The sequence below is a fragment of the Aethalodelphis obliquidens genome, unplaced genomic scaffold, assembly GCF_003676395.1.
Source record: "Aethalodelphis obliquidens isolate GAN/ISIS:26980383/991018 unplaced genomic scaffold, ASM367639v1 scaffold5, whole genome shotgun sequence".
In the NCBI taxonomy this organism is placed as follows: Eukaryota; Metazoa; Chordata; class Mammalia; order Artiodactyla; family Delphinidae; genus Aethalodelphis; species Aethalodelphis obliquidens.
In genome coordinates, this window is record NW_020837949.1 from 50,505,075 (window position 1) to 50,531,264 (window position 26,190).

Sequence of the window (26,190 nt, forward strand, 5' to 3'; positions counted from 1 at the left end):
ACCCATCCCATCAGACTTTGATTAAATGAGACACTGTGTGTGGGAAATATATAGTGCTTGGCAGTAAGTAGTATGGACTCAACAAATGATCATTGATTTAATTACTAATATGCTAATAGATGGTATGGAAAATTCTGCTTTCCCCCATAGTTTTTGTCACATCATGTTATAGTTTTTTTTTTTATAAGATGTCTCCAGAAACCTTTGGTAGAACAAATTACCCACCTCTATCCCCCAAGAAACCAGAAAAGGATTTTTTTTTAATTAATTAGTAAAATGCATAACATAAAATTAACTTTTTAACCACTTTCAAGTGTACAATTCAGTGACATTTAGCACTTTCACAGTGCTGTACAACCATCACCATTATCTAGTTCCAGAACATTTTAATCACCATTAAAGGAAACCCCATAGCTAGACTCCATTCCTCAAATCCCCCAGCCCCTGGCAACCCCTAATTGGCCTTCTGTCGCTAATGGATTTGCCCACTCTGGATATTTCATATAAATAGAAACATACATTATGTGTTTTTTTGTGTGTCTGGCTTCTTTCATTTAGCATAATGTTTTCAAGGTTCATTTATGTTATAGCATGTATAACAGAAGTGAATAATAGTCCACTGTGTGAATATGCTGTTTTAGTCTGTTTGGGCTGCTATAACAAAATATCACAGTCTGGGTGGCTTATAAGCAACAGAAATTTATTCCTCACAGTGCTGGAGGCTAGAAGTCCAAGATGAGTATGCCAGCATGGTCAGAGGGCCCTCTTCGGGTGGCAGGCTTATCACAGTACCCTCCCATGATGGGAGGGGCCAGGAAGCTCTGGGGTCTCTTTCATAAGGGCAGTAATGCCATTCATGAGGGCTCTGCCCTCAGGACCTAACACCTCCCAAAGGCCCCACCTCCTAATACTATCTCATTGGGCATTAGGATTTCAACATATGAAGCTGGGTGGAGGTGGCGGTTGGGGGGAGGTGTAAACATCCAGACCATAGCATATATACCATATGTAGTTTATCCATGCATCAGTGGATGGACATTTGGGTTGTTTCTACCTTTGACTGTTGTGAATAAATAGCATTGTGGTGAACATTCTTGTACAAGTTTTTGTTAGAATACTTGTTTTCAGTTCTTTCGGGTATATACCTTGGAGTGGAGTTGCTGAATCATACGATAATTCTATGTTTAACTTTTTAAAAACTGCCAAACTGTTTTCAACTACGGCTACACCATTTTGCATTCCTAGCAGCAAATGCCTAAAGGTTGCAGTTTCTTCCAACACTTGTTATTTTTCAGTTTTTTGATTGTATCTGTCAGGGTTGGTATGAAGTGGTATCTCGTGGTTTGGGATGGTTTTTATAGTACAGATTTTGTATGTGTCTGGACTCAAATTTTCTTACTCACGTTCTTAAGCCTATTATATTGCAAAGTTACATGAAAAACCGCCTATACATAATTTCCAATAAGAGATAGGTATAATGCGTCTTTTCCTTCACAGCCCCTGATGTGAGTAACCATCGTGGCTCTGTAATCTGTAGCGTAGATAAACCACTTGTGGGCGATCAGTGCTAATTATAGATGATGCCTGATGCCTTGTACCTTCTCTCTAATTCTTTTCTTTTTGCTTTAGGGATTTCCTCTGGGTCATCCAAAATGCTTTTAAAACATATCGGATAAAAGCTGAGCCACCTGCTTGTGTCGGACTGCCATACTCTGTGCTCCACCGTCTTCTATGGCATTTTGACTACATCAAGGCCAAGGACCTGCCGTTCATGATGAGTGATGAGAAGAGCCTTGGGGTGTCCCCCAAATTGGCCTCACCTTCAAGGAGCACAAGTAGTTGCTCTTCCAAGCAGGGAAGTCGACAGGTAAAGTTTAATGCAAATATTAAGATGCAAATTTAAATCAACAAGTTTTCAGATTAAAATCTGTACATTTACTTGGGAACTCCTACTTCTCAGTTTAAGAGCATTTGCTTTTCGTCATATCTTAATTATCTAAGAAGAGTAAATTTTAGATAATTTTAATAATGCAGCTCGAGAGCCTACTGGATGGGAAGAAATATATTTGTCTCTTTGGATTATTTTACTCAATCACTGCAACTGTCCTCCAACACAGATATTGATATTCCTGTTTTCTCTGTGAGGAAGCTGAGTCAGACCAACTGAGTTATCTGCCCAAGGACACATAGCTAGTCTATTAAGTGGCAGAAACAAGAAACCAAAGCTCATTCTGTTTGAGTCCAGAGCCCACACTTTCCTTTATACCCTACTAACCAAAACAAAAAAGCTAACAATCACTTTTTCAGTGATTATAATATCCTCACGCCCTCTTCTTCCTTCACTTTACCAAACCTTTTATGACAGCTTCCAACCACAGAATGCCCCGTTATAACTTTGGGTCTCACCTGCTTTACTTCTCTAACGGGCAAGGGAAGCAAGTCAACAGAGAAGTGGTCAAAAGGAATCAAGTAGGAAGAAGAAGGAAGTGAAACAAAGGACTGAATAATTAACTCCTAAATAACTCTCAGCTAATTATATGTTGCTCCTTGATTTCCTTTCTAAAAAAATCTCTGTTAGCAGAATTTGCTGGTTTTAGATCCATGGCAGTAAATGCACATTAGTTATTATAATTCTTTAACCTTCAGTTAAGTCAAAAGAGAGTGGGCTGCCCAAAAGCTGTGGGTTTACAACCGAAGTGGTCTCGGAGCCTTTTCAGTGTCTGCTGGCTGGGTTGGCCTTGCCTTTACTCCATGGGACGCACTGGCCTAAATTGGCTCTGAGTCTTTGGTTCCAGATTGGAAGCAACAGTCAAGCAGCCTCCCACCTCAGGCAAGTCCACACATTTATGACGCATCACCACGGGTCTTCCGCTTCCAACGTTGCCTGGGACAGGGAGCTTGCCACCTCTCAACACTGCTTCATGGCATTAGAATCTATAATTCTAGACAAACTAGATTTTGCCATATGGGTGTTTGGGGACCTCTCCAAGGTCTCCCCTGAGGGGTTGGGAAGAACAATTTTTTCATCACTGTTATCACTTCCTTCTGGGATTAAAAAAAAATGACTAAGGTTACTCCTTGGCTAACGTATCATGGCTCCGTGGGAGTTCTAGTTTCATGAGGGTAGCTAATCTCACCCACTTTGGCAGCTTTCCACAGGGGTGTTTCTCTCCCTAAGCCAAAAATCTGGTTGGGATTAGAGCCTAGTATGTGATCTTCCCCCAGTCCTTTGCACTTAGTAGCACCTATTGCCATGTCCTCCTTGGATAAAGGGAGAACACATGATTCATTCAAACAGCCAGTGCTTATAACACCATAGCAACTGGAGCAGTGCAATGAATGAAATTCTAGGACTGAATACCATAGAAACTTTTTTTTGATGTGTTATTTGAAATTGATTGAGTTGGTTTTCACAGAGCTTTTATTTTTGAGGTTACATCATAAAGAGTAAGAGGAATGTGCTTGAGGCCTCACCTTTTTTCTGACTTAGAATGGGTTGGTCACTCAGCCGTTCATTCGTCAATTGGTCATCTTTTATATTTAGGATCTCTCACTTTAATTTGCATGTAATGTTGCTTTATACACATAAACACTTATTTTCCCTCTGTGCCAGAGAAGATGGAGACTTTAATAAGTTCATTCCAGCTTTAGCCTGAGTCTAGTTATAAAGCCAAGTTTAATTTTCAGGAACCATTTTCTTATTCAATCCACTTTCCCATCCTTCTGTCAAAGAAAGGTGTTCGGTCGCAGGACTGGCTCAGCTTTTCCCTCTGTGTTGTCTACCTCGGCAATCCAGGTCCATCCCACATCACACACTGTCCCAAGACTGTCTTTTAGTTTCTGAACGTGCCACAGTGGTACAGGGACCTTGGAAGTTCTTACTTCATGGCTCTTAGGGAACACAGCCATATCCAGGGGTCTCTTGGATGCTAAATGTAGCGACCATGCTGTGTTTCCAGTCACTTTGCTGGAAGGTACAAGTTCACCATTTAAAACTTCAAGATTTATATGATTTATTTAATTTGAGGAATGTTCAAATATAACCAATGAAGATAATCTGTGCAAAAACCGACTTGTTTTTAAAGCTCCAGATTAAAGTCATTTTTAGGTTCATTCCATCTGGAGGAGATAAGTCTGATGTTAAGTTTATTGACCATCTTCCTTAATGCTAGTTTTTCTCACAGACTTTGGAATTATAGTTTAGGGCGCCATCTTGAGCCTGCTTTCCCTGTGTCCTTTCTCTGCACTCACCTGTGATTTTCTATGACCTACTTCCTACCTCTGATGACCCCAGCCCAGAGCCAAGTCTGATATTTGCAGCTGGGGCCTCTGTTCCACATCAACCAGGAGTATATAAGAGCCACCACCAGGCCAGCGTGCAGCATGGCCAGGTCCTGGTTGTGAGACTGTCTGCATCCCACCGTCAATCTGGATAGGCAGATTTTTAAAGCCTCCTTTCATCATGGTGTGGGGCTTCCCCCTCCACATTCTCTGATTTCCAGCAATAAGCTAGCTCACATCCCAGCCTTTTCCTGGGGATATTTGTAGCTTCATTAGCCCACTGAAGTAGGACTCCTGGATGCCTCTGTCTGCAGTATCCTTTGCATTTCTATTTTGTGTCTTATCCATGAGATTGAATCTTGTTTTGTTTTGTTTTTTTCCAAATCACACAGACATATCAAAAAAAAAACCCTACATGTTTATATTTTTATATATTTTTGCTGTTTGGAGCTTGTGAGGTGACAGGGAAGGGGCACTAAATGCATAAACTTACGGTACAACCTTGGCTGAAAGACTTGGTCTTCTGGAGTCATTTTCGTTGAAATTCTCATCCACCATTGCCAGGTGACATTGGTTCTCTGTACTCTAGCCACACTGGCTTTCTTTCACTTCCTCGCACTGATTTGCCCTTGTCCTTGTTTCTTGAACTGAACTTGAACTTGTTTTTCCTATCCCAGAGCCTCCTCATGTAAATCTCTAGCAGCCCTCATTTGTGTGTGGATACTCCCCTTTCCAAATATCTGTGTTAGAAGAGCTTGCTTCCTTAATGGACAAAATGATGAGGCCTGGGTGTTACGTGTGATCTGTGTTTTTCATTTCTACAAATTGAACCTAAGACAAAGTTTACACCTTACAGCCTTGAAAACCCAAGAAGGGTGCTGTCATCTTTTAACTTAAATACTAGGGCTTTTGAAATTTTAAATATACTATGCCTCATTTTGTCAATGTGGAAACAGCCTTTAAATATAATCTTATCAAGATAATTTTAGGAGGAAGGTATGCCTAGTGATTAGAGCTTGAACTCTCCAACCTTGCTTCCACTCAATAATTCTGTAACCTTAAACTCTCTAAGCCTCAGTTTTCTCATCAATAAAATTGGAATAAGAATAGTTCTTTTCTCATACGATTATTGTGAGGATTAGAATTAAAGCATTTAATGTAGGGTCAGACTCATAGTAGGTGCTGAGTTAATATTAACATTTATTTTTATTATTATAGTTAACATTAATTTGAATTTCATTCCTGTATGTGGAAAACCTAAATTTTCATAGTGAGTAGGTGTACTTTTTGCCCCCAGAAACTTTGGCAGGCATCATACGTGTACCAACCCATACCTTGTTAGTGTTGTACAAAGGTCCACAAAACTATACAATGTATATATGAATGTATACTTTAAAATGTATCTTACTTTATACATATTAACAAAGTACTTTTAGGGAAGAATGTAACAGAATGTCTAATATATGAGCTACATTTGATATCTTGAACATAGGACATAACCTGTACCTAAAGCAAGTGGAAAAAGTGTTAAATTCGTTTATTTATTTGTTTGTTTGTTTGTTTATTTTGTTGTGTGAGATCTTAGTTGCGGCTTGCATCTCCTTAGTTGTGGCACGTGGGCTCCTTAGTTGCGGCTCACTGGCTCCTTAGTTGCGGCACTTGGGCTCCTTAGTTGTGACATACAAACACTTAGTTGCAGAATGCATGTGGGATCTAGTTCCCTGACTAGGGATTGAACCCAGACCCCCTGCATTGGGGGTGCGGAGTCTTATCCACTGCACCACCAGGGAAGTCCCAGGCGTTAAATTCTTATCCCATTCTGTTCTGCTGGGTTTTGTCCTTGCATGAGTGTCCTTGTATGTCCTTTCCCCATGCATTCACTTATCTATTGGTAGTAGCTGCTTAGAGCATTGTGTTGAGAAGGATTCTGCAGTTGAGTCTGGGTTCAGTGGGAAAGAGTGCCATGTTTTCAGTAACGGCTCATGGGCATACACAGGGTGAGTGACAGCATGGGTGCCACATTTGTCACCCCTTAGTGATATTAGAGGGCTGAAATAAAGGGAAAGCTGCTACAGTCTTTATATTCTGCTGTTGGAGGAACTTCTGGCAAGTGAAGTTCACCTCAGTTCTCCATTTTCTACTTCCTTTGCAGGGATGTCGTGAGAGAAAATTTAGTATTTTCACTGGCTAAAAGCCATTGAAGCTCATTGGAGAAAGGTCCTCTGTAAATTTAAGAAACAATTACTGATGAGCTCCCTTTACTTTGGCAAATTCTGGAGCCAGAAGTGAGATGTCCTTGTTTCAAGAACACTGATACTCTGCACAAGAAGTAGATCTCTTTGAAATAGACCATCCTTTAGATATAGCACCTTTACTGGATAGGAATCTGTTCTCCTTGCAGGAAATCTCCAACTAAAGGAACCCAGCTTACACAGAGAATAGGTTGTTGGTCCCTTCTGAATGTCTTCATCACACCCCATTCCTTGTAGTGTTCTAAGTCAGTCTTTGCTTCACTTTTCTTCCCCATCCCAGGCTTTGGCTCAGCTATCCCCTTTAGCTAGATTAAATCATATGAAACTGTTCTGCCCTTTTGAATTTTGCGATTTTCTTGAAAAGAATCTTCATCTATTGCTTTAGCCCTTTAAAAATAATTTTTATAAAAAATAATATATGCTCTCTGTAGATCATTTCCAACATACATGCAGTCTATGTGAATTGCAATACTTTAGTTTTAAGTGGCTGCTTGATAGGTCAAGTAAAGTGAAGCTGAGAATGACCGTTGGTTGTGGAGGTCACTGGTGATATTGCCGGGTGGTTTCCTTGGAGTGGTGGGCATGAAAGTCTGGTTTAAGTCCGTTCGTGAGAAAATAAGAACAGAGGAAGAGGGTACCCCAGTTCTGCCAGGCACCAGACAGGAGTTGAGAGAGGCCTTCACAAATGTTCTGTTTGGGAACCTTCAGTTTGGCTAATGCCATGCCTAACACAGCCCTGTTCTCTCCTCTCTTTTGATTAATTCATTGGTTTGAAAGAGTGTGTGGTTCTTTGAGTCCTGGGTCCTATTTACACATCTTTTGAGCTCTCATGGCACTGGCACGGGGCTTTGCACATGGCAGATGCAAATTACTGGGCTGAGTTTGCTGCACACCAGCAGCAAATATCCCTCTATCGAGGGCAGGTTGAAATGCATGGGCAGGTACATGTGGAGAATGAGAGCAAAAAGCCACAAATTCCCCAGCTCCCTCACTCCGGAGACAGACATATGAGGATTTCAAAAAATGAACAAAGACGTCTGCATTTGAGTTTTTCCTGGAAAATGATGAAATCCCTAAATACTTTCTAAACCTGGGGTCTCCAGACAGACTGCTCTGTTGGACAGTATGGAACAGAAGTAATGACTGTCTTCGTTTTAACTGACCTGTATTCACACTGGCTCTGCTTTTTGCTAACTGGACGACCTTGCCATGTTGTAGAAAACCTCTTAGGCTTGGTTCTTCAGCTGTGAAATGTAGATAATTTTGCTTCCTTTTGCAAACTAAATGAAATAATAAATACAGAGTACCTGGGCTGCACATGGTAGACATTCGGTAAGTGTGGATTAAATGAATGAATGAATAAGCATGTGGTTGCTAGGTAGAAAGACTGCAATTCACAAAGCTCTATACATATATTAAGTAGGTTAAGGGATGTCTAAGTGGGAGAGAGAATTGCTATTTCAATACCTGTAAAATATGAGTAATTTCCTCTTGTCTTTTTCCCACTGCCCCTTACATTTCCTTCCTAGAACTTTCAAAGTAACGCATTTCAGAAGCCAGACTGTGCTAGAGATGAATGAATAGGTTTTGCCTTTTTTGAAAGAGTTCTATATGCCCTAATTTTTATTTCTTCAACCAATATCCATTGAGAACCTATTAGTAAGAGACCATGAGCAGGGAGATGTGAAGCTACTAAGAGGATAGGACAGCTGAACACGGGAGATGTGAAGCTACTAAGGATAGGACAGCTGAACACATCACTACAAATAAGAAATCAACTTTGATTGGGAAGACTGTGGATTTTAAAGAGAGCATGGCTTCCGTTCTTTTTTTTAATTTGCTGTGTAAGTCAGAAATCTGGAACTGAATCCTTCCAAAATAATTAACAAGTGCTTCTCTCATTACTGCAGGGGATTTGAAATGGAGAGGTCTCCATACAATTATGCAATTTATTCTTGTCACCCTCTTGTCCCTGGGGCAATCTGAGGTGGCCTTTGAGCTCTCCCAGGGTCACCTGATGAGAATTTATTTATGCAGACTCTTAGATTATGCTGTACTCCAGGGAGCCCAGGGTGGCTGGGCTTGCTGCCAGAACCCATAAGACACAGGAGCTGAATGGGAGAGAATTTGCCAGAAAGAGTGAATTAAAGCTATAATGTTCAGGTGTTTATAATTTCAGCTCTCTGGGTATTGAAAATATGTAGTTCCATTTATTTCTTTTAATTCATTGTGTCTTTAGACACTGAGATTTACCAGCTGCCTTTTGTAAGTATGGGCTGAATAAACACCACGATAAAGACCCGTCAAGGAAGAGTGGCTTGGGAATGGCATGACTGTGTCACATTGTTCTATGATGGTCACAGAAGTTGCTTGAGAGCCAGATAGCCTGAGTTTAAATCTTGGGCTGTTTATAAGCTGTTTGACCCTGAGCAAGGTCCTTAATCCCCCTGTGCCTTGTGTCACGTAAGGTTGTGACAGTTGCTTCAGTTAGAAGAGAGCCAGCATGTAGTGTTATGTAAGTGTTTGACACATAGTAGTGTTATGTAAGTGTTTGACACATAAGCCATTCACCGTCGAGAAGCAGGAGTCCCAGGAGCCCTCAAGCAGTACCACATGGTGACTGCTTCCCTGTTTCATCCTTTCAGCTGCGAGGCTGGTGGCACTATGCAGAGGCAGACGGCTTGGCTTCTGTCTAGGCTGCTCTGAAAAGAGTCAGCAAGGGACTCTAGAAGTTAACAAGCATCTGATAGCACCTTTGCAGCTCATGAGATCCTCTCCTACTCTCCTTTGGAGTCTCAAAACAATCCAATGAGGTCTGTATTTTTTCTACACTTTAGAAAGAAAACAGGGCCCAATTAACTGCCGGTTTAGAGTCACACAGCTAAGAAGTGGTAGAGGGTCAGGCAGCCATCTATTTGAAGAACACTAAGTTTCTTTAGATGCTAGAAAGCTTCTTTAGAAGTTAATTCAAGTTCCATGTGCCCTATGTACAAATGATTGTTGTTTAAACACACCTCCAGAAGCCAACACTCTGTGAATGCAGGGGCAAGAGTAACACAGATGAGGGAAGCAGCCATAAGGATCCCCCAGGTCTGTTTGTCCAGAGCTGTTATTTTTCTCGTGGCTCCAACAGAGAAAAATAATTAACTATATAGTTCCATCTTAGTTTTTCAGATCCCCCCCCTTTCTGAGCCTTTTATTTCTCCTTACTGCCTACCTTTTGGTCACACCTATGGTTGTGACATTATGCACTGAAAGTAGGAAGGGCAAAGACCCAGCACTCAATTCTCAATATATTTCTACTCTGAGTAAGTCTTGTAAAGAAAAAAACAAACATTTGATACAGGAAGAAATGAAAACTTCAGCTAAAATGATGTATTTGAATTGTCAGGGTTTGCTTGTCGCTTTGCATGTCTACAAATGACAGCTGCCTTCCACACTCTGAAGGGCACAAGAAACCAAACTCTTAAAACACTTCTGGAAGTCACTGATCCATCCAAACTGTTCTGCAATTCCAGAATAACACACATAGCAAATATATTTTGGTGGGTTTTAGAAACACTAGTTTGATAGAAACTACATGGATACCTTAAGAGAATCAGCGTATTTATTCACGGTTGGCATTGGCCATAGTGCAGGATACAGCAAGGCAGAACCGATTCAGATGCTTTTGTTGAGAGCACAGCTTACTAGCTTTGCAGTTACTAGATGTTTTTCTAGGAGCTATAGATGCAAATGTGAACCAAAGGGGCTCAACAGTTCTTTCCCAGGGAGGGGAAAGTCTGAGTCTACTTAAGTGATGTGATGCTATTAAAATATTGATACTAAAGGCCGAGAAGTGACAGTGTAAGTAGGACCTAGGCAAAACAGGAGACTTCCCTGGAATAATCTGACATCTCTCTAAGGTCCTCTACACCCTGGCCCTACCATCGAGTCCAGCTGTGTCTCCCTCTGCACCTCTACACAAGCTCCCACCACAGTCTCTGGCCTAGTGGTCCCTCTTGCCCTGTGTAGTAGGCTGAATGGTTCCCCCACCCCCAAAGATATATCTACATCCTAGTCCTTGGAACCTGTGAAGGCTACCTTATTTGGTAAAAGATGTAATAAATTTAAGAATCTTGAGATGAGGAGAACGTCCTGGATTATCCGGGTCAGCCCCAAGTTCAGTGACCAGTGTCCTTATAAGAAACACACAGAGAGAAGACAGACACGGAGGAGAAGGTGATGTGTGTGAAGACAGAGGCAGAGATCTGGGTGATGGGAATACAAGCCAAGGAACACCAAGGCCACCAGAAACCGGAAGGGGCAAGGAACGCTATTATAGACCAAATGTTTGTGTCTGTGCCCGCCCCACCCCAGTTCATATGTTGAAGCCCTGACCCCCAATATGATGACATTTAGAGGTGGGGCCTCTGGGGGATAGTTAGGTTCAGATGAGGTCATGAGGGTAATGCCTTCATCCTGGGATGAATGCCCTTATGAGAAGAGGACAGACGACAGAGCTTCTTGCTCTTAGGCATGGAGGAAGAGCAGACAGTGGGAAGGCAGCTGTTTACAGATCAAGGAGCGGGTTCTCACCAGGAACCGAATCTACCAGCACCTTTATCTTGGACTACCCTCCCAGTCTGTGGTATTTGTTACAGCAACCCAAGTTAAGACAAACACATTCTCCCTTAGAGTCTCTGGAGGGAGCATAGCTCTGCTAATGCCTTAATTTTGGACTTCTGGCTTCCAGAACTGTTAGAGGATAAATTTCTGTTGCTTTAAGTCACCAGCGCTGTGGTAATTTGTCAGGGTAGCCTCAGAAGCCCTGCTTTCTCACACTGTGTCAGTTTTTCTTCATATCCCAGTTCAAGTCATTTCACTAAGGTGGACCCAGCCCTATGTGAGATTGTGCCTGCCCTGGAACAGGAGTCTGTAGCAGGTTTATGTGAGACTCGCATCCGGCATTTACGAGTTTTCAACCGTGTGGTGTCTCTATTTTTAATGTACGTTAACTGTTTGAAGGCCAGCATTTGGTTTCACATCTTTGCTTCTCCAGTACCTATATGGTGCCTTAGACCTTTGAGTTAGAGACTACCCTGTTAAATAGAAGCTCAGTTATAACTAGAATATAACCTACATAACACAAAAGCCATTCCTTTTTTGATTCATGAGGCTCTCCGGGATCTTAATCTGTTGCTAGGTTCTCATGATGAGAACCAGTTATTCTTACAGAGAGGTGAAAGAAAGTCACTGATGATTTGGATCAAGGATAAGAATGTTTATTTTTTATTTATTTTTTATTTTTATTTTTTTTAGCGGTATGTGGGCCTCTCACTGTTGTGGCCTCTCCCATTGCGGAGCACAGGCTCTGGACGCGCAAGCCCAGCGGCTATGGCTCATGGGCCCAGCCGCTCTGCAGCACGTGGGATCTTCCCGGACCTGGGCACGAACCCATGTGCCCTGCATCGGCAGGTGGACTCTCAACCACTGCACCACCAGGGAAGCCCTGTTTTTTATTTATTTTTTTTTTTGCGGTACGCAGGCCTCTCACTGTCGTGGCCTCTCCCGTTGCGGAGCACAGGCTCCGGACGCGCAGGCTCAGCGGCCATGGCTCACGGGCCCAGCCGCTCCGCGGCATATGGAATCCTCCCGGACGTGGGCACAAACCCATGTGCCCTGCATCGGCAGGTGGACTCTCAACCACTGCGCCACCAGGGAAGCCCAATACTACTCATTTTTAATTTGTTTTTGGGGAGACTTTATCAGCCAATATTTTATTTTCTTTTATTTCATTTTATTTATTTTTATTACGATAACACTTAACATGAGATCTATCTTAACAAATTTTTAAGTGCACGATACAATAGTATTGTTAACTGCTGGCACAATGTCGTAAGCAAATCTCTAGAACTTACCTCGCATAACTGAGACTTTATACCCAGTTAATAGACATGAGGTTATGATATAAGATTTAGAAGGGAGCTCAAGCTCATTTATCCTGACCTCCTTCCTAATCTAGGAATCCCTCTGCAGCACCTATGCCAGCCTCTCACAGAGTTCCCCAGTGACTAGGGAACATACTCGTTCATAGCCCTTGTCGTTTCTGTTATTTTTCATAGCACTGACTATTATCAGACAATCATCCTTTATGCAGAGGTGGAGTCCAGGGCCTTATAATTCTCACCCATTGGCCCTGGTTTTACCCTCAGAGCCTACTGAGTCAAATCCCAGTTCTTCAAGGCAGGCTGGTCTCCTAGAGTGTGGCTGCTTGGAGTGGTTCTGTGGTCCGGCAAAAGCAGCAGCCTCACCTGTGCAGGTGCAGAAGCCCAGGCCTCGCCCCAGCCCTACGAACCTGAACTCTGTGTTTTAACAAAATCTTCAGTGATTGGTACGTTACAGTTGAGAAGCACTGCGTTAGATTGCATACCCACCCCACCCCCACTCTATTCTTTTCATTTTTCTCTCTATCAGGTTTGTTGGTGTTCAAAAACTCTGAGTTGAGGCAGAAACAATTGACAAGAAGCAACAACTCCAAGTGTCAGTGATTGAAATATAAGTCCAGAATTGGTCTGACATCAGTTAAAGCTATCGTTATATTAACTGGAAATCTGTTGGCAAGCATTTCCATGTGTTTCTAATGCAGTCCTAAAAGATGATATTGATGATCCTGAGGCTTTAGAAGATTACACATGCCTTTAAAGTCATGTTAAATTGTGTTCCATGTGATTTAATGCTGGGGATTGCCTTGTGACTTTTAAAAGCCTGATAAACAGACTAAATAAATAATCAGAGCAGCCCACTTTCCAGTCATGGCAGACAGAGGCAACCACAAAACTTCCTTTCACAACACTCTTCAGCTGCAGGAAGAATTTAAAGTTTTAAATCGTTTTCTATTTCTGACATCACTGTAAGGGCAGTGACTGAGAACCCAGCATTTGAAAGGTGCAGAGGAGATGTATGCTGTGGAAACAGCTGTACTGGGGGGAAGCGCTTTCAGTTTGTGCACTCAGCAATATGGAAATGAACTTTGCCAGCTCATGAGCATGAATAAATCCTTAGTTGCCTTTCCCACCACAAAGCAGCTTTCTATATTTGGCACTTTTAGATGTTCAGTGAAACAGACTGAATTTAATGCCAGATGACAGCGCCAGACTGTCTTCAGTTAAACTCAAGCAAAGACCTTTAGGAGCCGCTTCCCCCTACCCTGTCCTGTTTCTCTCTCCACCTGATATTCTTGGGGAGCTTTAAGCCTGACGCCCCCAGGGCAGATATCAGCCCAGCTGTGTTGGGCTAAGTCAGCAGGGCCTGATCTGCCCTGGGCCCAGGTTCACCTGCACTGTGTTTCTCAGGGCGCTCAGCTCAGGGTGCATGTCCTCCTCCTGGGTCACTGGTATGTGAAGCATGGTAGAAGCCACTTCCTGCCACCCGGTGCCTTTAGACGAGAGAAAGTGACATCTCTGCTTTTTTCTGTCCTGAGTACCAGTTCACTCCAATCCAGCACGTATTATTAAAGTCCCTGACCCCAAGGGCTCTGTGAGGCCCTTTTTTATAGCCTCTTGCTCCTCAGACTTATTCGTTCAGCAAATATTTATTTAGGGCGCCTGTGTCACAGGTAGTGAGGTGATAAGAAATCAGCCTCAGTCTCTGTCCTCACGGTACCCACCTTCTAGCTAGGGAGACAGAGAGTGCAAGTGAGGTCTGCAAGTGCTGAGGAGGGAGAGAACTTCTGCCCCAAGGAGGAGGTGGTGTGGGGCTAGGTGAGAATTCACCAGGCTGAGAATAGGTGGGGCAGATGTTCCAGATGTAAGACAGCGAATGAGCAAAGACTTGGCAGCATTAAAATGCACAGGCTGATTTCCCGCCCCAGTTCAGGGGGATGCAGGATGGGAGACGTGGCAGCTGTGCTCAGGATCCCAGCCTTGCTTGTCTCTATCTGTAGGGCAGGGCTTCTTGACTCCTTCAGATGGCTTCTGATCTTGGACTTAGCCACCTCCGTCCCCCTGCCCCATGGCATTTACTCTTTGTTCATCATCAGAATGTACATATTTAAATTACAGTAGAATATACAATGTGCTGTAATATGTAGCAGAATGATTGAAAATATCGACTTTGTAGTCAGGTGACTTTATAGCATGGGGAAAGTCACCTATTCTCTCTTCCTTGGTTTCCACATTCCAAAAACACTGGTTTCCAGGAAGACTGAGAGGGGATGAAAGTTAAGGGAGGAGTATTTTTAGGGAAGTGAAACTATTTTGTATGTTATTGAAATGGTGGATATATGACATTATGCATTTGGCAAAACTCATAGAACTGTATATCACAAAGAGTGACTCCCTAGTGTAAACTATGGACTTTACTTAATAATGATGTATCATATTGGTTCATCTGTTTTTTAAAAAATGTGCCACATCAGTGCAAGATGTTAATAACAGAGAAAACTGTGTGTGGCGAGAGAGGAAGTGTATGGAACTTTTTGTAATTTCAATTTTCCTATAAACCTAAAAGTGCTCTAAAAATAGTCTATTAGTTTTAAAAATGTAAAAAAAAAATGAAGGTGCAATAAAGACATTTAAAAAATATACTAATAAATCCAACCTTGCAAGATTGTGAAAAGATTAAGCGCAACAATGTACACGTGGTGTTTAGAACACTTCCTGATAGATGATAAGTAGTAACATTATTAATAATGTTAGCTATTGTAATTGCTTATTTGGTCAACATATTTATTCATATCTACCATGGACCATTTTTTTCCCTCCAGTTTTATTGAGATATAATTGACATACAGCACTGTGGAAGTTTAAGGTGTACAGCATAATGATTTGACTTATATACGTCATGAAATTATCACAATAAGTTTAGTGAACGTCCATCATCTCAGATAGATTCAAAATTAGAGAAATAGAAACAAATTTTTTCTTCCTTGTGATGAGAACTCTTAAGATTTATTCTTTTTTTAAAAAATTTATTTATTTTACTTATTATTTATTTTTGGCTGTGTTGTGTCTTCGTTGCTGCACGAGGGTTTTCTCTAGTTGCGGCGAGCAGGGGCTACTCTTCATTGCCGTGAGCAGGCCTCTCACTACGGTGGCTTCTCTTGTTGCAGAGCACGGGCTCTAGGTGCACGGGCTTCGGTAGCTGTGGCTCAAAGGCTCTAGAGCGCAGGCTCAGTAGTTATGGTGCACGGGCTTAGTTGCTCCGTGGCATGTGGGATCTCCCCAGACCAGGGTTCGAACCCACGTCCCCTGCATTGGCAGGCAGATTCTCAACCACTGAGCCACCAGGGAAGCCCAGGATTTATTCTTTTTTTTTTTTTTTTTTTTTGCAGAAGTTCCTTTTATTATTGTTAAAAATATTCCTTAATGAGCCAGCAATTATTTATGTGAAGAAGAGTCCAGAAAACAGACTTACGACAGTATTAGCCTTGTCCTTGATTAGACGTTTATGAATTTATACGCAAAACATTATTCCCCAGAGTCAGTTAATGAAGGTCTAAGAAGCTGTGAACTTGAAAGAGCTCCTTCCTGCTTGTCTGGCTGCTCCACTCAGACCACAAGACTTAGTTACAAGGATGGAAGAATTTTTCTCTTTGGAATTTAAAGCTTTACAACAGTTCGGATGCTCTTTCCTGCATGCATCAGTTCAAAAGCTGCGTTAATTTGGTCAAAAGGCAAATTGTGAGTCACAAATTCATCAATCTTTATTTTTTTGGACATATATTCGGACACCAACTTTGGGACGCGTTCTACACTCTTCCATCCTCCAAAGGCAGTGCCTTTCCACGTGCGGCCTGTTACCAGCAGGAATGGACGAGTGGTAACTTCTTCACCTGAGGCAGCTACTCCAACCACCACGCTGACGCCCCAGCCTTTGTGGCAGGCCTCCAGCGCTGCTCTCATGACTTTCAGATTACCAGTACACTCAAAGGAACAGTCCACTCCCCCATCAGTCATCTCAACGAGCACTTCCTGGATAGGTTTACTGAAGTCCTGGCGGTTAGTACACTCAGAGGCCCCGAACTCCTTAGGCCTTGTGAATTTATCTTTATTGATGTGATCCGGGATGCACCAGCCACCTTACAGCCCATGATAACTGCCAGTCCAACTCCTCCCAGGCCAAAGACGGCACAAGTAGAGCCAGGCTCCACCTTGGCAGTGTTCACAGCAGCACCATAACCAGTTGAAATGCCACAACCCAGAAGGCAGACTTTATCCAAAGGGGCTAAAGGGTCAATTTTAGCAACAGAGATATCAGCCACAACTGTGTATTCAGAAAACGTGCTGGTTCCCGTGTAATGTAAAATTGTCTTTCCTTTACAAGTAAATCTGCTAGTGCCATCTGGCATGAATCCTTTCCCTTGAGTGACTCTTACCTTCTGGCAAAAGTTCGTTTTAGGATTTAGACAGAATTTGCACTCTCCACACTGTGGGATGTAAAGTGGGATGACAGTATCACCTGCCTTCAGCTTAGCAACTCCTTCACCAACACTTTCCACAATTCCAGCACCTTCATGTCCCAAGATCACTGGAAAACGCCCTTCAGGATCAGCCCCACTCAGGGTATAGGCGTCAGTGTGGCAAACTGCAGTGGCAATAATCTTCATTCGAACTTCATGAGCCTTTGGGGGTGCCACCTCTATCTCCTCTATGGAGAGAGGCTTTCTAGCCTCCCGGGCAACTGCAGCCTTGCATTTGATGACCTGGCTCGCCATCTCCTCGCATTCCAGTCAGCGCGAAGTGAGGACTCGGGAGGGGCCCCACCGCAATGAAAGATCCCAGGATTTATTCTTAACCACTTTCATATACTATGCACTATTAAGTAGTGAACAAGACAGAAAAGGTTCCTGCTTTCATGGGGCTAGAAAGTATTCAATCATTTTATCTTTTTGTTGTTTATATTTTTGTATTTATATATTGTTTCAATCCACCCCACTGGATAGTGTTTCCTGAGGCACTATTCTTTTGTGTTTTGAATGGCAGCCTGCCTAGAAGTGTGGATACATTTTAATATCTCCTTGTTGACCAACCATCCAGTGCCATTTACTTGGTTTGAGACCTTAATCTATGTTCTTTGTTTGAGACCCCAACAATTAATATAAACCCAGGAGAATTATTTTCTTTCTTACTATATACTCAGTTCTTTGCTGGGGTTCTAAACAACTTAAAAAGATGGCCCCTACAACTGTTTGGGGACAGAAGAGCAAAGCACTGGGGATAAAAATGGAAAAAAAATTTATAAAATACTAAACTACCTGGTAATGGACAGCAATACTACTATCATTTACAGGAATATATGATTGATGTCGTTTGGGTAACTTAGGAATTTCATGGAAAGAGAAAACTGAACTAAAATCTTGAAGTGTTTGTACGGGTGGAAAAGAACAAGAGAAGATTCTGGGAGCTTGGAAAAATACAAGTAAACCACAGCAGGGAAATGACAAATATTATGTTGTATTCATTTTTACACTGCATAGAGAGTAGGACCTAGTGAGGTCCCATAAATGATTGTAGAAGTGGGGAGTCTTGGGAAATCAGGTTTGATGAGATCGGCGGGTGGTGGCGGGGAAACAGAGGAGAAGGGACATGGAAGATACACATTTTGAAGATGAAACTAACAGGACTGACTTATAATAATCAAGCCCTTACAGTTTCAAAGTGATTTCACTATATTGTGTCCTGGTCTGGCATTCCTTCTCACAGAATTGGTGTCGGGATCAGCAGTGGCTCTTAACTCCATCATACCAATGTCCCCTTTTTATGACCAGTATTTCAGTGAAGGCTTTACTCTCCTCAAATGAAATTCATTATTAATTTAATATAATGGCCCACATAATTTTGAAAATATCAACATAACACTTTACTGTGAATAAAGGAAACTTCAGAGAAGTGGTTAAAGTATACATTATAGTATGTAAAAGCCCAGACATGACTATACCAGAGGACATAATGAAGTGGTCAGATACACCTATATGTGGGGTGACGGCTACTAATGCAGAGCCATAGAGATGTGTTAATAACTCACATACCGCAAGTGGCACGGGCTTCAGTGACACGATTCTGCAAAATGGTGGGTGACTCTTGCTAGAGTCCCAAACAGGAGGAAGTACAGTCTTATCTCAATTATTCAGTAGTTGCATTCCCAAGAATTCAGAGTGTGTTAAAAACCATGCAAAAATACTTTGGTAAGTACATGAAACAGAGTTAAGTTCTGTGCTCGGATAATTATAAACGGGTTTCATCTATGAAAATGTCTCTTGGCACTTTGGAAAATCTTGCGGATGTGGGACAACTTCTATATTGTGCAAGACTGAGACATTTCAGGACATCTAACATTCCTGGTCCCTAGCCATTAGATGCCAGAGACCAACCCCCCACCCCATCACTGTGACAACTAAAAGTGCCCCCAAGGTTTCACAGCCTGAGAGAAGAGTACCCACTGAGAACCACTGGCTGGATGCTGGCTCTTAGGTTTCAGCCTCATGACTCAAGGACGGTGACAGATAAGGAAGTTGGGAGGGGGAGGATTTGTATGTTGAGCCAGAAAAGGAGTTGGCTGCAGTGCTTTCTTCCTCAGTCAAGGAGAGCCTTCACTTTCTTAAATTCTTCAAATCTGGCTCTTCCAACCTCGTAAGAGTTTCAAGTTCTGAGCCCAGATAGAAGATAAAGTGAGGGAAAAAAGATGATATTTCGTAGTACTAAGTGCAAACCCTGTTTGACTTATTTACCTTAAGAGCCAAGAAACCCAGTCTAATCCCCTGCCCTCCACATTGGCTCATTGGTAGGCATATACTGTGTCTCAAGAGTTCAGGAGAAATCTAGTTCTAACACGAATCCTTGAAACATTTTTGAGATTTAAGCCTTGTTATCCTTTAAACTATAGGTGTGATCTCATTCCATTTGTTTTTCAGTTTTGTAAAGTATGCAATAACGTCTAATCCCTCTTGGCATTTGCATTTTGCACAATTGAATGTCTTCAGCAGATGTGCACGATGGTCTAGTATTAGCACTCTGCCTGTTGCCTTTTGCTTGGGAGTCTTAAACAAATCAAAAGGGCTTGATTTTCTTAGAGTACTTTTTAGAAGATTTCAAGCCTTAGATTTTCATTTAACAGTGATAACACACACACACCTTCTTTCACAAATGTGAATGTGCTGTATTTGATTTGTAAATAGTCATTTAGCCCAAAGATATTGGGCATACTTCAAATGCAAGCCAGTGAATGATATTCCAAGAACATAAATCTGTTTGCAGCCTTATTCCAGGACCAAGTTTATCCGTTTGTCAATCAGATGCATACTAGTCACAGGATAACACGTTAGGCACATTGAGGAAATCAGAAGTGAACAGACACTTTAGAGCCTCAAGGTGTCTATTATCCAGTCCAGGGATGATAAAACCTCACATATACAATCATAAGCAGAAGGTGAGATGAAATACTGATGGAGTCTCTGGGATGAAATAGTACTTTCCTCTGAAGAAGGCTTCCTGGAGGAGGTGAAATTTTTAACTTGATGATTTTAACGATTCAGTAAAATCTTGACAAGCAAGACACTTTTTGAGGACTGGTTTTTTTGAGCTGAAATAAATGTGAGCAGAATTTTTGTGTGTGTGTGGCTTCCCATCACTTAATATTATGCATTCTCCATTTATTGTCTGGATGTAATTAAGTGACTGAATAATTGGTAATCATTGCTACAAAGAATCTCGTTTGACATTTTTACCTTTTTGAAAAAGTCCTCTAATTTAGGAGCTGAATCTCAGCTTTGGTTTTTCCATTGAAGAATTCAACTTTTACAACTCCAGATTTCAACCAGTGCTATGTTTGAGAACTCTGGGATGTACCTTAAGCCTTATTGAGAGTAAGGTGCAATCAGACATAAGGCAGATCTGTCAGGATGGTTATACAAAGTGTTCAGCCACTAAGGTAGGAAAATGGTCTTGCTACCAGGTGTTTTCCATATCTTGAACTTGAGGACAACACAGACACCGAGCCAGAGCACCCAGGACTCTCTGTGGTTCCATGCCCTCCCCATTAGACCGTCTGCTGCCTGGGACTTGGGTCTAATTGCTTCTGCTCCCAGGTTATTAAGGTCCATCTCCCAGCCCCTCTGGCCTCTGCCTGTACCACTTACTGCAGGCTGGAGATTTGACTAAGAGCAAGTTATTCAACATGAAATTTGGCCCAGATGACATGTTTGCCTCCTGAGATATCCGTACCCCAGTTTTCGTTGTAGCATTATCTGCAATAGCCACAACATGGAAACAATCCACGTGCCCACTGGATGGGTGAATGGATAAAGAAAATGTAAGATGTATATGTATCCCCTGGAAATGTAAGATTCCATATATTCCATATATATACATATACACAATGGAATATTATTCAGCCATAAAAAAAGAAATCCTGCCTTTTGTGACAATATGGATGGATCTTGAGGATATTATGCTAAGTGAAACAAATCAGACAGAGAAAGATAAATACTGTATGTTCTCACTTATATTCAGATCTAAAGAAGCCAAACTCATAGAAGGAGAGAGTAGAATGGTGGCTACCAGGGGCAGAAGGTGGGGGAAATGGAGAGAATATTGGTCGAATGGTACAAATTTCCAGCTGTAAGATGAATAAGCTCTGGGGCTCTAATGTATAGCATGGTGACTATAATTAACAATGTTATATACTTGAAAGCTGGTAAGAGAGTAGATCTTAAATGTTATCATCACACACACAAAAAATAGTATATTCTGTGAGGGAATAGAGGTGTATCAAATCATCACATTGTACATCTTAAACCTACATATGTTATTTGCCAGTAATATCTCAGTAAACCCGAGGAGGGGAAAGACATGTTTGTCAAAACGTAATTATCCTGTGTTGGAAAAGTTTTCTCTCTGATCTGGATGGTAGGTATAGGTATATAAATTCTTCAAGTTACAGTCTTAAGATTTGCGCATTCCATGTATGTTATATCCCAACAAAAAATGTAAAAGTAATAATAAATAAAAACCAGCTGAAGTGTTGTCAGTTTTGGTCTATCTGGGGGTAATTTTGCAATGGTATGTGCATTTTCAAGCATTTAAAAATAAATTTTTAGTGTTTTTCTTTAGTATTCCTTTTAAAATTCTTTTCTAGTCAATTACTTGAAATAACCCAAATAGCTAACAGTGGAAGATTTATAGTAATAACTACTTGTACCTCAAAATTGCAAACAGCTTAGTAGAGCAATAATTGCACCTTCCCCTCACCAAAGTTTGTGAAACGAAAGGAGGAGAAAACAAAACTTCTGGGCAAAGAGGTTGAAAATACTTGTTGCAGAACCACCTTTTTTGATGCTTCAAGATTTCCAACATTTAAATACCTAGAATTCGGAGGCAGTGTGACTAAATCATCATTTTGACCAACGTGTTGTGTTTACCAACGTGCATGCAGTCTCACACTTTTCAGCCAATTTTCCCAGCCACCCCTACCCCTCCTGCCCAGCCTCCATCCTGATGTATGTAGCTTTGGGTTCAAATTCAGACCGAAGTCTAGTGGTGAGTGAGAATTACTGATGATGTCAAAGGGAACAAAAATAGAACTTACAGGAAAGTCTTTACCTTTAGCTGTGGTTGTCAAGGTTCAAGCACCAAAAAAGACAGAGACATTCCCTTCTGAGAGAGCGCTTTTCAAAAACAACAACAACAAAAAATTTGATGCCACTAAATTATAGCATTAAATCTGTAAAGTCAAAGAACCGTACATAAATTAAATTTGAGTTTCTTCTCCCCAACACACCCAGCCAGTCTCATCATCTTGGATGGATTTACTGATGGGATCGAGTGCTTCTTAACATTACTATTTTTTTTAAAGATAGCCATTGAGCCTGAACTCTTTTGTTGGAACAGGACAGCTGGGAAGTGGTGGAAGGACTGAGGGGAGAGATGAATTACACCCAGGAGCCACCAATTCAGAAAGGATTTTTGCTGAAAAAAAGGAAATGGCCCTTGAAAGGCTGGCACAAGGTAAGAACTGGCCTGGGACGCACCTTCGTTTGCACCTCCACTCCCCACTCAGGACCCGGATCTTAACCACTTACATTTAATTTGAAGTTGAGCATGGAGACCAAGAGAAGGATGTTTAAATGGAATGTCTTTTTTTTTTTTTTATTTCTTTTTGTCTGCGTTAGGGCTTCGTTGCTTCACGCGGGCTTTCTGTAGTTGCGGCGAGCGAGGGCTACTCTGTTGCGGTGCGCGGGCTTCTCATTGCGGTGGCTTCTCTTGTTGCGGAGCACGGGCCCTAGGCGCGCGGGCTTAGTTGCTCTGTGGCATGTGGGATCTTCCCAGACCAGGGATCAAAACCGTGTCCTCCGCACTGGCAGGCGGATTCTTAACCACTGCACCACCAGGGAAGTCCTGGGAATGTCTTAATGAATTCTGCTTTATTCCCCACAGAGATTCTTCTATCTGGACAAAGGAATCTTGAAATATGCCAAGAACCAAAGTGATGTAAGTCGTCTTGTTAATCCAGTATGCTATTGAAGAATTCTAAAGGGCTAGTGGTTGTCAGCTCATGGATGAGATTGTGCATATTTGAGAATTGCATTTCCCTAAACTGGAGATCAGGGAGGGGTGGTGGTTCCCTCTCAGGGAACAGAGGTACCTGCTCCCCACTGTCCCTGCTCTGGGTTCTGGGTGGGCTCAGTTCACCCACCAAGTAGAGGTGCAGGAGCCCCTATCAACACCCTACGGGGTATCCAGGCATGGGTTCTGGTCTTAGGGTTGTGCTGTGGGGTTCTCTGGGTGGGGGAGACCTCTTCACAGTGAGCTAACAGGAACAAAACAGAGAACGTGTCCCTCCCACTGTTATGGGGACTGAGGGGTTTAGTGGAGAAGGCCCTTGGTGAAGGTGACGGGAGGTTCCCCTGTGTGTGAACACCAGGCGGACAGCCCTTGAGGACTCGGAATGACTACTGGTCCTGCCCTCGTAGGGGTCCCTCTCTCACCCAGCATTTCTCTCCTCCCGTCTTCCTCTCTTCGCCTCTCTCACGGTGCTCACCTTGTTGGGGCGAATACAGAAACGTGCCATAGTGCCTGACTCACAGTGGCCTGTATTAGCTTCCTTACTCCTCTTTTAATTTTTATTTTTAAATTTTTTTTTTGGTTTCTTCAGCTTTTAAAGAAATTTTAAAATTAATTTTTATTGGATTATAGTTGATTTATAATGTTGTGTTAGTTTCTGCTGTACAGCAAAGTGAATCAGTTATACATATATCCATTCTTTTTTAGATTCCATTCCCATACGGGTCATTACAGAGTATTGAGTAGAGTTCCCTGTGCTATACAGTAGGTCCTTATTAGTTATCTATTTTATATAGTAGTGTGTATATGTCAATCCCAGGCTCCCAGTTTATCCCCCCCTTCCCCTTTGGTAACCATATTACTCAGCCATAAAAAAGAATGAAATAATGCGATTTGCAGCTACATGGATGGACCTAGAGATTGTCTTATTGAGTGAAGTAAGTCAGACAAAGACAACTATCATCTGATATCGCTTATATGTGGAATCTAAAAAATGGTACAAATGAACCTATTTACCAAACAGAAATGGAGTCACAGATGTAGAAAACAAACCTACTCCTCTTTTTAAGTCACTTCCAAATGAATTTAGACACCGGAAACTATTTCTGCAGGAGGCGGTGAAGTTAACAGGTGAATTCACTGTCATAGGAGTCATGGGGCTAACTTTTTAGTTTCCTCACCTCCTTGCTTCCTCACTTTGCAATGTGCAAACTGCTTGTTACTTAACCCTCTGTAATTCAGTCTCCCGTCTGTAAAAGGGGAGATGTTTCCTCCCTCACAGGTTAAATAGGATGATGTGTGTATAGCACTAAGCTCCGTGCTAGTTCACGCTAAGTACTGGAGAAGTGTAGTTATTATGTTTACTGTTAGTGGGTGTGGAAGGGGAGGGTAGAGGGAAAGAGTGTTAAGGATGTTCCGATGGTTTTTAACACCGTGGTTCTCAAGGGGCCCCCTTTGTGCCTTTGCAGATAGAGAGAGAGAAGCTGCATGGCTGCATTGATGTCGGGCTCTCGGTGATGTCTGTGAAGAAGTCGTCAAAGTGCATAGATCTCGACACCGAGGAGCACATTTATCATCTGAAGGTGACACTGCTTCCCAGATGCTGTCTCCTGTTGCACAGAGTTCCTTTATGTTGTGAAAGGATTGTCAGTTATAGTACCGTTGGTGATGCCTTTTGAATTTCAAAGCATCCAGCCAACATGTAGAAGATCTTCATTATGAAAGTATTTCTAAGGATATATCTATTGCTATCTGGATGGGACAGTTCTTCATTGTGTAGGACTGTCTCTTACACTGCTGAACATTTAGCCTCATTGTCTCTTATCCCCTAAATCCCCCCCTCCCTTGTGATTGTGACATCAGTAACAAAAAAACAAAAAACAGAAAACTTCATGTTTCCAAATACAAACCCCCTCTACCCCCAGGCAGTACCATCTTTAGTGAAGAACCATTTACTACAGGTTAAAATGTTTCCTTGGGCTTCCCTGGTGGCACAGTGGTTGAGAATCTGCCTGCCAATGCAGGGGACATGGGTTCGAGCCCTGGTCTGGGAGGATCCCACATGCCGCGGAGCAACTAGGCCCGTGAGCGACAACTACTGAGCCTGCGCGTCTGGAGCCTGTGCTCCGCAACAAGAGAGGCCGCGATAGTGAGAGGCCCGCGCACCGCGATGAAGAGTGGCCCCCGCTCGCCGCAACTAGAGAAAGCCCTCACACAGAAATGAAGACCCAACACAGCAAAAATAAATTAATTAATTAATAAACTCCTACCCCCAACATCTTCTTAAAAAAAAAAATGTTTCCTGAAATAAAATATGATCTTCAGTCTGAGAAGCCCCATCTTACAACTTCGACTAAATTTATAGGGATTTCATTAAAATTCTCATACCACAGTGATGTCAAAAATTTTTCCCCTAAAGGATGGGTCTTCAAACAGTATCTCTGAAAGCTGCTTAACTACCCTCTTCTGCCCCTTCTCCTGCAGGTGGTATAGATAGTTAAAAGCATGAAGCAAGAGCTTCGGAGATACAGATCTGGTTCAGATCTTGACTGCCTGGTTACTTACTAGCTTTCAGCCTTTGACAAATGATTTAATCTCTGAAAGTCTCAGTTTTCTCACCACCCTCCCACCCCGACAATGGGAGTTCCAGTGCTCGTCTTGTAGGGCTGCATGTAGAAAACTTGATGTAATGCCTGACCCACAGTAAGCTCAATATGTTTATGTATTATATATAACTATTAGGTGGTACCCGAGTGTTAGAAATTAATTGAGAAAATGTTAAGAGTCTTCTTACTTGGACAAATTACTTGGAATATTGGGAGTGGGGGCTGTGCTTTGGGAAAATAAAAGCATGAGATTATGAACTCCCCATTTTAATGTGTCCCTGTCCTCCCCATAGCACATCGTAGTACTTGGGCAAATACATGCTTAGCACATACATGGGCTTGATTGCCCCCACGGCAAAGACGTCTCCAGCCCACCCTGTCGATGTGCCGAGGGTGAGAATTCCTGCTGTACGCAATTACCTACAGCCACAGGCATAGGGGCTTAGGCTTGGGGAATAGTACATATTTGACTGTCCTGGGCAGTCAGTTAACAACATCTGGGAAATGAAGTAC

At 42.2% G+C, this 26,190-nt stretch overlaps 1 protein-coding gene and 1 pseudogene across 5 annotated transcripts in view; one reads left to right on the forward strand and one right to left on the reverse strand.

The window, feature by feature from the left end:
* OSBPL3 (oxysterol binding protein like 3) overlaps nucleotides 1-26,190 on the forward strand; it is a 206,580-nt gene that overhangs the window by 115,234 nt on the left and 65,156 nt on the right. For all 5 annotated transcript variants that reach the window (XM_027102367.1, XM_027102370.1, XM_027102368.1 and 2 more), the window contains 4 exons: nucleotides 1,630-1,867; nucleotides 22,400-22,516; nucleotides 22,946-22,999; nucleotides 24,541-24,654. In XM_027102367.1, the coding sequence (XP_026958168.1) occupies nucleotides 1,772-1,867; nucleotides 22,400-22,516; nucleotides 22,946-22,999; nucleotides 24,541-24,654 (381 nt within the window). In that variant the 5' untranslated portion in view covers nucleotides 1,630-1,771. The remainder of the gene's footprint in view (nucleotides 1-1,629; nucleotides 1,868-22,399; nucleotides 22,517-22,945; nucleotides 23,000-24,540; nucleotides 24,655-26,190) is intronic.
* On the reverse strand, nucleotides 16,077-17,250 carry LOC113618323 (alcohol dehydrogenase class-3 pseudogene; annotated as a pseudogene).